The sequence below is a fragment of the Lathyrus oleraceus genome, chromosome 5 (genome assembly GCF_024323335.1).
Source record: "Lathyrus oleraceus cultivar Zhongwan6 chromosome 5, CAAS_Psat_ZW6_1.0, whole genome shotgun sequence".
Lineage (NCBI taxonomy): Eukaryota > Viridiplantae > Streptophyta > Magnoliopsida > Fabales > Fabaceae > Lathyrus > Lathyrus oleraceus.
Genome location: NC_066583.1, coordinates 605343790 through 605360796, shown reverse-complemented (window position 1 = coordinate 605360796; position 17007 = coordinate 605343790). Strand labels below are relative to the sequence as shown.

At 41.3% G+C, this 17007-nt stretch overlaps 1 protein-coding gene across 1 annotated transcript; it reads left to right on the top strand.

The window, feature by feature from the left end:
• The first annotated feature begins 1914 nt into the window (after positions 1–1914).
• Positions 1915–2571, top strand: LOC127086945 (glutaredoxin-C9). The gene has a single exon (XM_051027760.1). It carries the CDS (start codon positions 2037–2039, stop codon positions 2460–2462), a length of 426 nt encoding a protein of 141 aa, XP_050883717.1. The 5' UTR covers positions 1915–2036; the 3' UTR covers positions 2463–2571.
• The last annotated feature ends 14436 nt before the right edge of the window (positions 2572–17007 follow it).

Here is a 17007-nt window from a genome sequence, read left to right as displayed (position 1 = left end):
GGCGGTTACACAAAAGGTATGAAGAGATTCAAGCTATGGGATCCGATTAAAAAGAAGATGTTAATTAGTAAAGATGTTATTTTTTATGAGGAGTTAATTTTGAAGAAAGCATTTGCAAAAAATGTGTTAGCATATGAAGGAGAAACTTCATTAAATAGGTGATTCAAGTGAATGTTGATTCGCCACTAGTGAACAATATGCAAGTAGTGCCTGAACCACAAGAGGAACCCTGTTTTGATATTGAAACTGACCACAAATCGAAAGTTTCGAGTAAATTACATGATTAAATTCATGTACGTTATAGAGGGCATCGTTCAACGAATCCATCAGAAATATATGGGTATGAAGACTTGTCCACATATACACTTATTACTAGTTCTGAAGACTTTTCCACCTTTCGAGAGGATATAGTTAGTCAGAAGAAAGATAAGTGGATAAGTGCAATGGTGGAGGAGATGTGTCCTTAAACAAAAATGAGACATATGAGTTTGTTAAGATTCCTAAGGGGAAAAATGATATAGTTGTAAGTTGGCGTCAAGAGAAAATTATCATAAACATAAAAAGAATAGGGAAATTTCAATGCTCGTTTTGTAACAAATGAATACTAACAGCTTAAGGGGATTGACTATGATGAGATTTTATTTCCGATCGTCAAACGTACTTATATCAGTGTAGTATTAGCCTTGGTAGTCAGTCGAGATATGCATTTAGAGCTTATGGATGTGAAGATATCACTTCTTTACAATAATTTAGATGAGCAAATTTACATGGAGCAGATATAGGGGTTCGGTAACACTGGACATGACTTACTAGTTTGTAAATTGAAGAGGTCTTTGTATTGTTTAAAGCAGTCTCCGAAGAAATGGTACAAATATTTTGATTAATACATACTTCAGATTGACTACAAAAGGTGTGATTATGACTATTATGTTTATGTCAGGAGTCTTGATGACAACTCTTTTATTTTTTGACTATTGTATGTTGATAATATGTTGATTGTTGCTTTAATCATTTACATGACGTAAATGAATTGAAAATTATATTGGAAAAGGAGTTTGACAAGAAAGATTTAGGTGTCGCTAAGAAGATTCTTAGCTTGGAAATTCACATGGATATAAGTGTTAGAAAATATTGTTCTCTCAAAAAAATTATGTTTAAAAGGTGTTATACAAGTTTGAAATGAATAATTTGAAGATGGTGAATACTACATTGACGAATCACTTTAAGATCTCATTGAATCAAGACCCAAAACCTAGGACCGAACCAAGCCGAGCAGAGAGACCGAACGGCAGCGGCATCCGTGATGGTGACTTGGTGATGTGTCCTCACTCCTTTACAAAATTGGATATCTTTTGGAACCAACCCAATTTATCCACTTAGAATAAATAAGGATTACTAATATGTGTTGTCCTTCCTATATGAAACTAAAATAAATCTTTTCAAATTCACTTTTATTCGATTCTTTTCCACTCCAAATTTCTATCATTTCTTGAACTACTTGCATAAAACTTAAAACATTTATTTATATTATTAGGATCAAACCACGATTAAATAAAAATCACAATTGAATTATATGTAAGTTAAAATTCATATAAAACATTATAAAGATTTAAGACGGCGATGCGTATATGTATACAAATTGACATCTTAAAACTCACCCATCCTTCTGACTTGAGAATAAATGATATTCTCCGTTTTGTCAGGGATCTGATCTCATCTAATCAGCAATGAGATCAAGATTCAATTAATTTAATATACAAAACATGGAGCATAACAAGTTGGGCGCCGTCCAAACCAATACGTACACAAATTACAAAACACTGTGAGTGTGTGATGACAACCTTAAACGTCACGTACAACACATTAACCTATGACCAAAATACCATTTCCACCGCGTACAAACTTTGAATATATTAATAATCACGAATCTTTCTTTTCCCTTTGCCGTTTATTTATATATTCCATCATCCACATTCTCTTCTTCATAATCTCCATAACCAACCCATTCTTTCTCTCTCAAAACTCACATCATCATCATGCATCAAGCAATTCCCTACATGTCACCACACAACAACGACAACAACTACTTTGGTATTATTAATGAAAATTGTTATTACATCAAGAAGAAGAAGGAGAAAGAGAAGGAGAATAATCCTTCTATGCTGAAAATGGTTTCTGAGAACGCTGTGATAGTCATTGGAAGACACGGTTGCTGCATGACTCATGTGGTGAAACGTCTTCTACAGAGTCTAGGTGTTAACCCTGGGATTCATGAGGTGGAGGAAGATGAAGTGTGTGTTGCGAAAGAATTGGAACCAATGATTGAAGGGAAGTGTAATGTGCAGTTTCCGATGGTGTTTATAGGTGGTAAGTTGTTTGGTGGATTGGAGCGTGTTATGGCTACTCATATTTCTGGTGAATTGGTTCCGTTGCTTAAACAAGCTGGTGCTTTGTGGCTATGATTCATTGTTTCTTGTTTTTAATTAATTCATATTCAATTTAGTTGAAGAAACAAATGTTGATTTTAAAACAAATTGCAGCAGTTGTTTAATATTCTATTTGGCTGGCTAATTTGACGATGTATAATTGTATATTGTTTTAGTTAAATAATTATGTCACCGCCAAAATTCATGGTCGCTCGTATTCTAGAACGTTTGGATTTTAAATTGGTCACTTTGCAAAACGTGTTGTCGATTCCTTTTCATTCATTGTGTTTTCTAATCTATTTTTAAGGAAAAGAAAACATAAACAATTTAAAATGAACGACATGAGAGGTCGTCAGGTTGAAATGGATGGTGATGGTTGGTCGGTGCTCCACATACGAGGGTGATGTACCTATAAACATTATGACGATCGAGTAGAATAGGGTTTTAGGATCCAAAACCCCAGTTGGACAATTGGAGTTAAGGGAAACTCTAGACAAGTTATAATACAATACAATTTAAACACATATGATTTGATAATCGACCATGCTTAAGGGCGTCTCATGCCCTTTCTTTATATTGGCGAACACGTGGAGCTATTCTCCTCGGACTTAAGTGGTGTAACTAGAGTTCATAATTTGTTCGAGCTTTTCTTTTGGTGTAAGAGAAATGCTGGTTCTACATAGCTTCATAGATTTGTAGACATTCCTTGGGTCATGAAAAGGTATGAATATTATTAGATGAAATTCATTTGTTTAAGTTTCTTTTAATTTCAGTTACATTTAGTGCAATAGGATTTGATTAATATATAAATCAATAGTTAGTTACAGTTTGTAACGGTTCTTCCATTTTGAGAAAAGTTAGTTTAAAAAATTGTCTCTCTCTCTCTCTCCTCATTCTTTCATCTTCATCTTCTCAAATTCTTATGCATTGTTAATGGAAGTTCATTGTTTTACTTCTAGAGTTCTGATTTGATTCACAGGGAAACAAGAGTGTACTTAGGTGTGTGATTAATTTCGGATCTGAAATTCGCATTGAATTGAAGTTTGAAATCAGAGAGAATCATAGATTTTGATTCTCAAGGTTTGGAAAACACGAGTGTTGGTGAGAACTGAGTGATTTGCACAAGAACGAAGATGAACGACGAAAACAATAGCTTGAACACTAAACTTTCAGTATTCGAGGAAAAGAACTTGAATCAGTGGTCGATTCAAATTCGTGTGTTGTTTGGAGCTCGAGATGTTCTTGATCTCGTCAATGACGGTTACACGCCGGTTGCAGAAAAAGCAACAGAAGCGCAAAGAATCGTGCAACGAGAAACGAGGAAGAAGAACCAAAAGGCGTTCTTCTATATCCATCAGTGTGTGGATACAAAGGTGTTTGAGAAAATTGTTGATTCGACGACGACAAAGGCGGCTGGGATACACTAGTACGGTGCTATAGTGGTGACACATCAGTGAAAAAGATCAACCTTTACTCCCTATGTAAGCAATATGAGAATCTCAGCATGAAGAACAATGAAAAGGTACCTGATTACATCTCCAGAGTGATTGTGGTCACTAATGAGATGAAGCCTTGTGGAAAAACGCTATCTGAACAAGTAATTATTAAAAAAGTACTGAGATCACTTACTCCTCAGTTTGATTACATAGTTGTAGCCATATAACACTCTAAAGATACCATCACCATGAGAATTGAATAACTTCAGAGTAGTATAGAGGCACAAGAGTTGAGTCTGACTGAAAGAAACTCTGAGCAAGAGTTAGAACAAGCTCTGAAGTCCCAGACTCTAAAAGTTTCTTCTAGCAAGAAGAACCAGAAGCAAGAAAGGCTAAAGAACAAGAAGAAGTATGGTGGTGGTGTTCAGAAGTCAGATATCTTCAATTCCGATAAGAAACATGAGAATGTTCAGAAGGGAAAAGAGAAGTTTGACAAGAGAAAGGTTCAGTGCTACAGTTGCAACAAGTTTGATTATTTTCCTGCTAATTGTCGGTCAAACAAGGTTAGAAAGGGTGAAGAAGCGAGCATAGTCAAAGCAGATTATGGTGATGAACTTGTGCTATTGATGGCATCTGAGGATGTAAGTGGATCAATGGTAGACTCGTGGTATATGGACATTGGCTGCTTGTTAGGGACCAATTAGCACTACTTTTCATATATTTTTATTGGTCCCTTTTACCATTTTCTTATTTAATTACACACTTTTATCCTCACAATTGAGTAAAAATGCAATTAAGTTTAATTGATTATGTTTTGAGTAGATATTTCATGTACTTATTAGTTTTGTAGAGTTTTTGGACAAGGGAGCATTGTAGTACATAAGCATAATTTGGAAGAAGTTTCAATGGCAATTTGGAAGCATTTGAAGAACCAAACTTAGGAGAAATGATTAAGTGAAGCTTGCAAGGCAAAGAAGCTGAAATTGCTTCAGTTCGCGCCGTGACCAGGGTTGGCGCCGCGAACCTTGCGAAAACAGCAAGCATTTGGTTTAGGCCAATTGTTCTGTTTTCAACCCAACTTTAGTGTGACAATTTTGTATCATTTTTAGAGTGCTTTTCAGTTTTAGACCAAAATGAACATTTAAGGAAATGATGAACTCTTTACAAAACAGAATGGAAAAGAAGGAAAAATCATTCACAAGTTGTAGGAGAAAAACAGAGCTTAGTTTAGTATTTCATTTTGCTGTCAAGAATGATGATGAGGAGCTAAACCCCACTTTGTCAAGATTGGAGGTAGTAGTTATTCCTATTTGTTTATGTATTCCATTTGACTCTTGTATGTGACAAAAGGTTATTGATGTAATGAATGATATTTTTGCCCTATTTTGAATATTCAGATTTGAGTTGTTGTTGAGAAAGATTATTCAAGTCTTGACTTAAAATATGCTTTCAAGTAGTGAATGAGTTGTAGAAATAGATTTATACACCACTCTTCTTTTGTATCAAACATTAAAGATTGCTATATTGATAGTTAGGTAGAGAAATCATTTAACCATGAATATAGTGATTATCACAATATCATTTAGAAATAAATGATATTGAGAGGATACTTGAATATCATCAATAATCTTAAGTCCATATAGTGTTATTAAGGAATCATAAGAAATTTGGATAGTGAACTCCAATCTTGCCAAGCCTTTTATATTTGATTAAAACTATTTTTATTGTCTTAGTGTCATTTTACTCAAAAGATAACTATTCAAACAAAACAACTTGGTTACATTTTAAACTTATAACAAATTGAATTATAGAACGGCGGTAATAACAACCAATCTCTGTGGATACGATATTAAAATATTTGCCGGAAATATACTTTTCAGCAAATTGGCGCCGTTGCCGGGGAATTGTGTTCGATATTACAAGTATTGCAATAATTCATTGTTCTAAGTTTTTTTTTATTACTATCACTCTTGTGTTTCACTTGGTTTGTTAGTTTTGTAGATTCTAGTGCATGCGAGGAAAGGCTACCGAGGAGCAATTTCAATTCGACCCCGAAATTGAAAGAACACTTCGAAAGCTCAATAGCAAAACACGAAGAAGAAGGAAACTAGCCGAAGAGAGGAACCAGAGAGAAGAAGTATATACTTCTTCACTTGTTCAAATCGAAAAAGTGGGTGTAGAAACTTGTGAAGGAAACATGGCGGATGAAACTCCTACCGAAATGTCCGCTAATAGTCCAAGGCGGAATGCCCAATTTGCTCGTGGTAGAAGGAACACGGAGATGAAGACCGGAATCCTCCAACTCCTTTATGCAAATCCATTCATCGGAATGGACCATGAAGATCCGTACACTCATCTCATCAAATTCTATGAGATTGCGGGTTCTACGGGAATAGAGGAAGCGGGTGAAGAAGCATTATTCAAGAGAATGTTCCCACATTCCTTAGTGGGGAAAGCAAAAGAGTGGTATCTTGATCAAGCACCAAGAGTGATGACGGATTGGAATTTGTTAGAAGAAAAGTTTCTAGAAAGATATTTTCCTCAATCCCGATTCATGGAAGCAAAAACGGCTATTGCGATATTCACTCAAGGAAGCAACGAGTCTCTAAATGAGGCTTGGGAAAGATTCAAGTCAATGTTGAGAAAATGCAAAGGCCGTGGTTTTAATGAACTCACTCAAATCCATATTTTTATAAATGGGCCCCAATTAACTCACAAGACACTTTTGGATGCTACCGCGGGTGGCTCTCTTATGTTAAAGAATGCAGAAGAGGCGAAAGTCATTATTAATCGGATGACACTCAATGATCGTCAAAGTCAACATGACCGTAGTCCTTCACAAAGGAAACCGAGAGTTCTTGAATTAAACACCAATGATGCTATTCTTGCCCAAAACAAGCGACTTTTTCAACAAGTGGAGTTGCTCACCCAACAAATGTCCAAACTTCCACAACAAATGAAGGAAATTCAAGGATCTCAAGCTAGACATCAAGTAGCATGTTGTGAACTATGTCAAGGAGATCATCCAACCGGTTATTGTCCTCCATTGGAAGAAGTGAGTTATGTGAACAACCAAAACCAAGGTTATCAAAGGCAACCTCCACCCCACAACAACTCATATCAAAGGAACAATCAAGGTTATCAACTATCAAGGTTCAACAAGCAAAATTTTCAGCAACAAAGTCCTTATCAACACCCAAATTCTCAAGGACAACAATCGCAAGGAGGAAATTCAAAGCTAGAAGACACTCTCTAACAATTCATGCAAGCCTCCATGGCAAACCAAAAGAGTAATGAGGCAGCTATCAAAAATTTGGAGAATCAAGTAGGCCAACTTGCGAAGCAATTGGCGGAACAACACGCAAGCTCTTCCTTCTCCTCTAATACTCAAATCAATCCAAAGGAGCATTATAAAGCAATTGTTACTAGAAGCGGTAAAGAGTTGACAAGTGAAAAAGTGAGGAGATTACAGTAGAGAATGATATGGATGTGTAACACCCCAAAATTTGCCCTCCTCACTCATGCATTCATTTTTTAGGTCATTTAGCATTTCATACCACATTGCATCATGTCAATCGGGATCAGCTCCAAGAAGCTCGGACATCATCCAGGACACTTTGTGGGTTTTTATTCAAACGATCAGTCAACACAAGGAAAAGACTTGAGGTACTACCAACAGGGCCAGATGAGGCCTATTCACCGTACAAATCGCCAAGCTGGAAGAAGCGAGAATCTGCTGCTGAGCTGTCATGCTCGCTAGGCGAGCAGATGCTTCGCCTAGCGAAGAGTACTGTCATGCTCGCTAGGCGAGCAGATCCTTCGCTAGGCGAAGGGCGCGTATTGCAGAACATAACAGAAAAGTTTTGGGCTTGAGCTGTCCTCATTCAAAGCCCACAAGCTGCGAAATTTGGCCTATAAATACCAGAGTAACTGAACACTGGCTGAAAAAAAAAAGACCAGAGACTGGGGAAGGAGACATAGGAACTACTCTGCAGAAACCTTCAGGCAGCTCTGAGAAGTTCACTCCGCCTCACACGAACCCTAGTGCTACTTTGCAGATCCGACCGCACCATTCAATCCTAATCAGTCTCTCTCATCAGGTATGCCTTTGTTCCTACTACTTTACGCCTCGAATTTGAATATTGTGAATATATGAGGTAACATCTGGTTTTGCCCACGGGTTTATATTTGTGTATGAATATGTATAACAATACCTTGAATGTTTTAATCATTTTCGTTTATGAGTTGGATACCACAGGGTTTCGGATCATAGAGATCGAACTGTTATCAAGGAGGAATCCAAAACCCGCAGGCCTTCGCTAGCCGCTTCGCTAGGCGAGCCTGTAGCGAAGCTTCGCTAAGCCTTTGCTAGGCGAAGCAGTCGCGAACGTGACAGTATCTGCTTTTTTGTTCTGTTTTGTTCTAACCTGTTTTTGATGTTGCCATGCCATTGTTTTCCCGGGATCTCATCTTGTTTGTCTAACCTTTTTGTCGAGTTTTTGTGAGGACTCATACACTCTTGCAGGGATACCATTCGGAGGTTTATTCTGATTACTCGTATTGACTGATTTTCTTTGATGGTCTAGCTGGAGAGATCTCAGGGTTGCTAATCTTTTAGTTGCTGAAACTTCGGATCTTTATCCGTGTGGTAATTTTTTTCCTTTTTCGTACTTTATCGCTTTCTTAGCTGGAAGACCTCGATAGGAGGCAATGTTTGAGCCCCTTGGTGGCATTTTACTTTGAGATACATGTTTTGTGTTTTGTATTCGTATCCCCACAGGTAGCGCGGTTCCTTCGTCAAGGACTGCCTGTTTGCCCTCGAGCATCCCAAACCCTAAAAACCATAATACACGTTTACTCCTTCTACTACAGGCGAGTAAGTCTCCAAAGGTCGAGCATCCGGTAGATCGCGTAGTGACGTTGTTCGTCCAAAACCCAATCCATAACCCCGTAGTTAGCCGCACTACGGCTTGCTCTGATTCTCATTCCAGATGAGATACGTAGGCATAAGACGCGATGTCTTAGCGAGCACACTAACCCCCAACCCATAGGTCAGCCGAGCTACGAAGACTCTGATTCTCATATTCATATGAGATACGTATGCAGTGGATGCGACATCCGCGCGAGTCATTTCTCTTAACCTTTTTTAGTAAATAAACACATTAGGTAAACCCACACCCTTTAGACGAAAACCACAAAAGTGGATCCCGTAGAGTACTACGGATGCGTAGGGGTGCTAATACCTTCCCTTCGCATAACCGACTCCCGAACCCAAGATTTGGTTGCGAGACCCCGTCTTGTCCTTTCCTTTTTCAGGTTTACTTCGAGCGTTTCCTTTCCCTTCTTCGGGATGAATAACGCACGGTGGCGACTCTCCTGTCTTTTTCTTTCGCCGGTTGTTTTTTCGCGCACTGTATTTTTCAGGTTGCGACAGCTGGCGACTCTGCTGGGGACGCTAAGAAGTTGACCTCTTGCTGGTCCATCTTCCCTAAGCGAGTCCCTCCTAGCTTGTGTGATTTTCTTGTTTAGTGGGTGTTCATGCTTTTGTATATTTTATTTACTTACTTGCTTGCATTCATCTGCTGTATCTGTTGGAGCTGTTGTTTGTTTGTTGGGATGGGATGTTCTACGAGAGATAAGCCCATTACCCAGGCTTGAGTGTACACACAGGTTTTAGAGTGGATGATCATGAGGCTTGCGTGGCATGTTGCTACGTTAAGTCGTTCGTGAAGAACCACACCCAGACGAGGTTTCTCTTGGATATATTATGTCCTACGGATGTTCCGTAACGACATGATGTTCCTTTAGAAATTGTCGACTCTGGTGACCATTTCCCGAGAACTCAGTCGAGGCCTCTCCTCCGAGACGCGATTATGTTAGCTCTGGTGGGCGCATTCTCGCCGATCAACCCGAGGACCCCGAGACTTGGAACTTGCTTTAGGATGTCCTATTGAGGGGAGTCAGTGGAGGTCTTTTATCCCGTAATAATACCAAACCTTCAGTGGTAAACGTATTATTCGCGACTGAAGGGCTGAAGTTGACGAACTTCTGTTCTTAGAACCTACCAGTGAGGGGCGGGCTAAATTCAGGAAACCTTAACCTCCAACCAACCCGGTTTTCTGGAGCAGAGCTTTTATCTTGTATTATATTCCTCAATGGTTCTCTCTTCAGACAGTGTAACCTGACAGATGTTCAAGCAGATACAGCAATCCTGATTGACATACCACTGCATTGCATTCGCATCATCACATCATTTGCATTCATAGTATTTAACACATGTTTATCCATTTCAAGGGGGTTTAAATCTTCTTCTTGATTCCGGTCGGGGTTTTTCTGAAGATGGATATTGGCAGAAAGAGACTGGTCGCCTACAAGTTTCCGGTGGTCTGTTGGGAGCCCATCCAACAGTTGATGCAGTTAATGGATCCTGATTCCCTAGAAGGATTCCGAAAGGATTACGGTTTGATTCTAAGTTTCGTCACGGTTCTTTCCAAAGATCAACATGACGCTCTATTCACACTGCTACAGTTCTATGACCCTCCACTGAGAGGTTTCACTTTCCCGGATTATATTTTGGTCCCTACTTTGGAGGAGATTGCCAGTTTTCTCAGAGTTCCTATCAGGTCACAGTTATTGTTCTACAGTTCTGAGTTTCTGCCCGATCTCAGCATGGTTGCTTCAGCCACATATTTGGAGGAATCAGTCTGGAAGGCTAATATGTGTCAGAAGGGAGAAGTTAATGGTTTTCATCTGAGTTTCTTATTGGGAGAAGCAAAGAAGAAACTAGAAGACGGTAACCAGAGGGGTTTCAATGCTGTGTTGGCTCTTTGTGTGTATGGGATCGTCTTGTTCCCTAATGTTGCCAAATTTGTGGACATGGACGCAATACGCCTCTTCGTGTTAAGAAATCCAGTACCGACCTTGCTAGGAGATTTCTTTCATTCAGTGCACCACAGAAATAAGAATAGAAAAGGAGGGTTGTTGAATTGTTGTGCGCCTTTGTTTTATAAGTGGTTCAGTTCTCACCTACCCAAATCAGGAGTGTTCGTTAATGTCAAGGACTCGTTGAGTTGGTCGAAGAGATTGATGGGGTTGAGAGCTGAAGATATTTCTTGGTGGTCCGACCGGAGCTTGCTTCGGGCAGACATTATTCATAGTTGTGGGAACTTCCCAAATGTTCCGTTGGTAGGAAGAAGAGGAGGAATCAACTATAATCCTTCTCTAGCAATTAGACAGTTTGGATATGCTTTAAGAACTCCGCCTTTGGAAAAGGATGTGGAAGAATCTCTGTTTTTCCATTCTTCGCCTGATTTGACGGTATCCCGTAGGGCAGCTGAGGCCTGGCTCAAGGTAGTCAAGAAGGGAAGAACTGTGCTTGGAAAAGGAGATTGTAGAACTTACCATCGGTATAAAGAATGGCTTCAAGGAAGAGTCGAAGAGTTTGGTCTGCCGTTCCCTATTGAAGAACCTTTGTATCCACCTACTCCTGAGCAGTCAACAATGGTGAGCCGAGAGGAGTATGACAAGTTGAAGAGTGCCATGGAGGGACTTCAAACCAAGAACTCAGAGTTAAGTGAGAAGTTGCAAGACTGTATGCATCAATTCCAGGAGGCAGAATATCAGAAGGGGGAAGTCGTCAGAGTACAAAAGGAAGCAGAGAGGAAATTTGCTGTGGAGGTGGACTTCTTCAGGAAGACAGACGAAGCCTTGAGATCATCCAGTTCTGAGTTGAGGCGAGTCAAGCAGCAGTTAGTAGATGCTCATGGTAAATTAGCTGGGTGGCAGGAGCAATGGGATGCATTTTCAACTTCTCGGAGGGCAAAGGAGGAGGAGACAGTAGCCAAACTGACTGGTCAAATAGAGAAATTGACGACTTTGCTGAAGGGGAAGAACAATGAGCTTATGTGCGCCCGTTCTACTAATGGCTACATCACAGATCAACTCAATGAGGCTCGAGGACAGATTGAAGAACTCAAGGTGTTGGCAGGTTTGAAGAAATCCAGACTTGAAGAGGTATTCGGAGAAGATGATGGGAATTACTACAGAGAACACATCAACGAACTGGATGGGATCATTCACAAGAGGAATCTGCTTATCCGGCATTTGACAGAATCCCCAGGTCATCCTGACACGGTGGCATTACTGGGTGAAGTGAGGAGCAGTCCTTATGGGTTGTATACAGGAGGCTGATCCTTGGTTTATGTTCCTCCCTTTACCTTTTGTTTTGTTGTTAAGTGATAATCCACAGGCTTGTTGTGGGGATCCCCTTTTGATGTACTTTTGGCTAAGGCCCTTTTCCTGGAACTCATTTGTATGTTGGTTTCCCTTTGTTGCATCTTGATCTCAGAGGTTTATCCATGACTCAGTCTTCTTGCACTATTCGCCTGATGTGAGACTGGAATCAAGGGGGTAGAATACCTTTTGGAATTGATAAACATGTCATTGCATTTACATATTCATTGTCATATTTTGCATAACAGGTACCGCTGCAGTGTTCTCATTTTGTTTGGTGTCCCACTAGCAGGATAGCTGACTCAGGCATTCACCGATACGGCACCCGAAGGAATCAACAGAGAGCAATGGAGAGCCTACAAGCAGAGCTCGCCGAGATGAAGATTCGCATGAATCAGTTCATGGACTTGGTTCAAGGGGTGGCACAAGGACAGCAGGAGCTTAGATTGTTGGTACAAAGGGATCCCCCTATTACTCAACCGGAGACGTTGGCTGATCCTCCAGCTGGAGAGGCTAATGATCCCAATGGACCGGGGCCTATCCCGATCCCGCATATCAACCTAGATCAACAACCTATTCAGGATGGTCAGGATGATCAGTTCCCCTTGCTTCAGGAAGACTTCGGCATGGACCCCATGTTTAAAAGATTGGAAGAGAGGTTGAAAGCAGTGGAAGGACAAAATCTTCTGGGAGTAGATGTTGCTGACTTGGGGCTGGTCCCAGGTGTGAGAGTGCCACCGAAATTCAAGGTCCCGATATTTGACAAATACAATGGCAGCTCTTGCCCCAAAACTCACGTGCAAGCCTATTTCCGTAAAATGGTTGCATACTCTGACAACGAGAAGCTACTTATGTACTTCTTCCAGGACAGCCTGGCCGGGGCATCCTTGGAATGGTATATGAGGCTGGACAGAGCCCACATTCGTTGCTGGAGGGATTTGGCAGAGGCTTTCGTAAAGCAGTATCAGTATAATGCAGACATGGCTCCGGACAGAACTCAACTTCAGAATTTGTCTCTTAAAAGCAATGAGTGCTTCAGGGAATACGCTCAACGCTGAAGGGATACAGCTTCCCGTGTTCAGCCTCCTATGTTGGAAAAGGAAATGGCCAACATGTTCATGAATACTCTGCCCGGACCTTACTTGGAGCGTCTGGTAGGATGCAATGCTTCCAACTTTGCTGATGTGGTCTCTACTGGAGAAAGGGTGGAGAATTACCTAAAGACCTATAAGAGCCAGAGTGGAGGTGGATCCTCATCAGGGGTGAAGAAGCCGTTCATTCAGGGACAGAAGAGGAGAGAAGGGGATGCAAATGCCATATCTTCTTATCAGAACAGGGATAACCGGAGGAATAACTTTCAGAATTATCATCAGCAACCGTATGTTGCGGCTGTGACCATTCCAGCTGCAGCACCACTACAACAACAACAATCACAACGTCAACCAGCTCAGTATCAACAGCAGCAACAACCGGGTAACAGACCCGCTTATCAACAGAGGCAAAGGATGACGGACCGGCGTTTCGACACCCTTCCAATGTCGTACGCTCAGATGCTTTCTAGTCTTCAACAACTACAACTTGTGCAATTGCGCACTCTGGCTCCTCCTATTGGTAGACTTCCGGTGGGTTACGACGCCAACGCTAGGTGTAGCTTCCACTCTGGGGCACCTGGCCATGACATTGAGAACTGCAAAGCTTTTAAGCACGTAGTTCAGGACCTCATAGATTCAAAGGCCATCGACCTTGCACCAGCTCCGAATGTCGTCAACAATCCCATGCCCCAGCATGGTGGTGCGAACGTTAATTTGGTAGAGGGAGAAGCCAAGTCCATTAAGGATGTGTTGAAGTTGAAGACTCCATTGTTGGATATCAAAGGATGCTTGCTGAAGGCCGATGTCTTCCCCGGTTGTGGGAAGGGTTGTTTGGATTGTGCCACTCAGGGCGGAGGTTGTTTGAAACTACAGCAGGGTATTCAGGCCTTGCTCGACAAAGGTATCCTCCAGGTTGAGGGTCTGTCTGTCCAAGAGTCTGCGGAAGGGGTTGAGGAAGAAGTGTTTGAAGATGCTACTGATGAATTCGCAGATGTTGTTCCTGTTAATTTTGTGATTCCCAGTGAGGTCTCTGCGGTCAACAATGAAGATGGGGATAATGATTGCGACATCGATAACTGGGTGCGTCCGAGGATCCCGGATGAAGTCATCAACAATTGGTCTTCTGAGGAGATTATCCAAGTCACTCTTCTTGAAGAGTAATTTTCTTTGTTTATTCATGCATATCCAAGTCTTACGTTCCGCTCAGGGCGTAATGACTCATTGTAGGGCCCATCTATGTGACACTTGCATTTTTTATCATAAATAAAGGACGTATTTTTGCATTCAAATATTTCGTTCCCTGTCTTTCTATTTTTGCAGTTTTTCAAAATAAAAAAAATGGCAATGTTTCGTTTAGTTTTCACTTCTTGTTCACACTCATAAGCACATACCATCACTCATGCAGATGCACATCACCGGATCCTATTGATAACGGTTCTGCTATGGCTCGTTTCGACTTTGAAAATCCAATCTTTCAAGCTGAAGAAGAGGGTGATGAAGACTGTGAACTCCCTGAAGAACTTACCAGGTTATTGAAACAGGAAGAAAGGGTCATTCAACCGCATCAAGAGTCTGTTGAAGTGATTAATCTCGGCACCGAGGACGCCAAGAGAGAAATCAAGATAGGGGCTGCTTTAGAAGACAATGTGAAGAAAGGGCTGATTGAATTGCTGCAAGAATACGTTGACATCTTCGCCTGGTCTTATCAGGACATGCCTGGGCTGGACACAGACATCGTGGTACACCGCTTGCCTCTCAAAGAAGGTTGTCCTCCGGTCAAGCAGAAGCTCAGAAGAACAAGACCAGAGATGGCTGTCAAGATAAAGGAAGAAGTGCAAAAGCAGTTGGATGCAGGGTTTCTAGCGGTCACCAATTATCCGCCATGGGTTGCAAACATCGTCCCAGTACCTAAGAAGGATGGAAAGGTACGGATGTGTGTCGACTACCGGGATCTGAACAGAGCTAGCCCTAAAGATGATTTCCCATTACCTCACATCGACGTTTTGGTGGATAATACAGCTCGGTTCTCGGTATTCTCCTTCATGGATGGCTTTTCTGGCTATAACCAAATCAAGATGGCACCAGAAGACATGGAAAAGACAAATTTCATAACCCCATGGGGTACCTTCTGCTACAAGGTGATGCCGTTTGGTCTAAAAAATGTCGGAGCAACATATCAGCGAGCAATGGTGACTCTGTTCCATGATATGATTCATCATGAAATCGAGGTTTATGTGGACGATATGATTGCCAAATCTCAGACAGAAGAAGAACATTTGGTGAATTTGCAGAAACTGTTTAAGCGTTTGAGGAAATTCAAACTGAGACTTAATCCGAACAAGTGCACTTTCGGGGTGAGATCGGGAAAATTGCTGGGTTTTATTGTTAGCGGAAAAGGGATTGAGGTGGATCCTGACAAAGTGAAAGCAATACAGGAAATGCCTGAGCCAAGAACGGAGAAGCAAGTTCGTAGTTTCTTAGGGAGGTTGAACTACATTGCAAGGTTCATCTCTCACCTAACAACCACGTGTGAGCCAATTTTCAAATTGCCGAGGAAAGATCAGACTATCAGGTGGAATGAAGATTGTCAAAGGGCTTTCGAGAAGATAAAAGAGTATCTACAGAAACCTCCGATCCTTATACCTCCAGTTCCTGGGAGACCTCTGATAATGTACCTATCAGTGACTGAGAACTCGATGGGGTGTGTATTGGGACAACATGACGAGTCTGGTCGAAAAGAGCATGCCATATACTACCTTAGCAAAAAGTTTACCGACTGTGAAATCAAATATTCGCAGCTTGAGAAAACTTGATGTGCTTTGGCCTGGGCTGCTCGCCGACTGAGGCAGTATATGTTGAACCATACTACCTTGTTGATTTCTAAGATGGATCCAGTGAAGTACATATTCGAGAAGCCGGCTCTCACCGGACGTGTTGCCCGTTGGCAGATGATTTTAACAGAGTATGATATTCAGTACACGTCACAGAAGGCCATCAAAGGTAGTATTCTATCAGACTACCTTGCCGAGCAGCCGATTGATGATTATGAACCGATGAAGTTTGAATTCCCTGATGAAGACATCATGTTCCTCAAGATGAAATACTGTGAAGAGCCAGTTGTTGAGGAGGGACCTGATCCAAATGAAAAGTGGACTTTGTTGTTTGATGGGGCTGTCAATGCTAGAGGAAGTGGAATTGGCGCTGTCATTACTACTCCGAAAGGTGCCCACATACCTTTCACCGCTCGTTTGACTTTTGAGTGCACAAATAATGAAGCTGAGTACGAGGCCTGTATTTTGGGTATTGAGCAAGCTATTGATTTGAGAATCAAGACTCTGGACATCTTCGGAGATTCAGCTCTGGTGATCAATCAAGTGAATAGTGATTGGAATACTCTCCAGCCCACTCTGGTCCCCTACAGAGACTACACGAGAAGACTGTTGACTTTCTTCACAACAGTAAAATTGTATCATATACCTCGTGATGAGAACCAGATGGCAGACGCACTTGCTACTCTATCCTCCATGATCAAGGTAATTCGTTGGAACCATGCTCCCAGGATCGATGTGATGCGCCTTGACAGGGCCGCGTATGTGTTTGCTGCTGAACTGGTAGTCGATGACAAGCCCTGGTATCACGATATCAAGTGCTTTCTGAAGAATCAAGAGTACCCTGCAGGGGCATCCAACAATGACAGAAAGACTTTGAGAAGATTGGCAGGCAGTTTCTTCTTGAACAAAGACGATGTGTTGTATAAGAGGAACTTCGACATGGTTTTGCTCAGATGCGTGGACAAACACGAGGCGGACATGTTAATGCAGG

What these genes read in the sequence shown, in the direction of transcription:
- LOC127086945 (XM_051027760.1), top strand. Translation starts at nt 2,037, where the DNA reads ATGCATCAAGCAATTCCCTACATGTCACCACACAACAACGACAACAAC.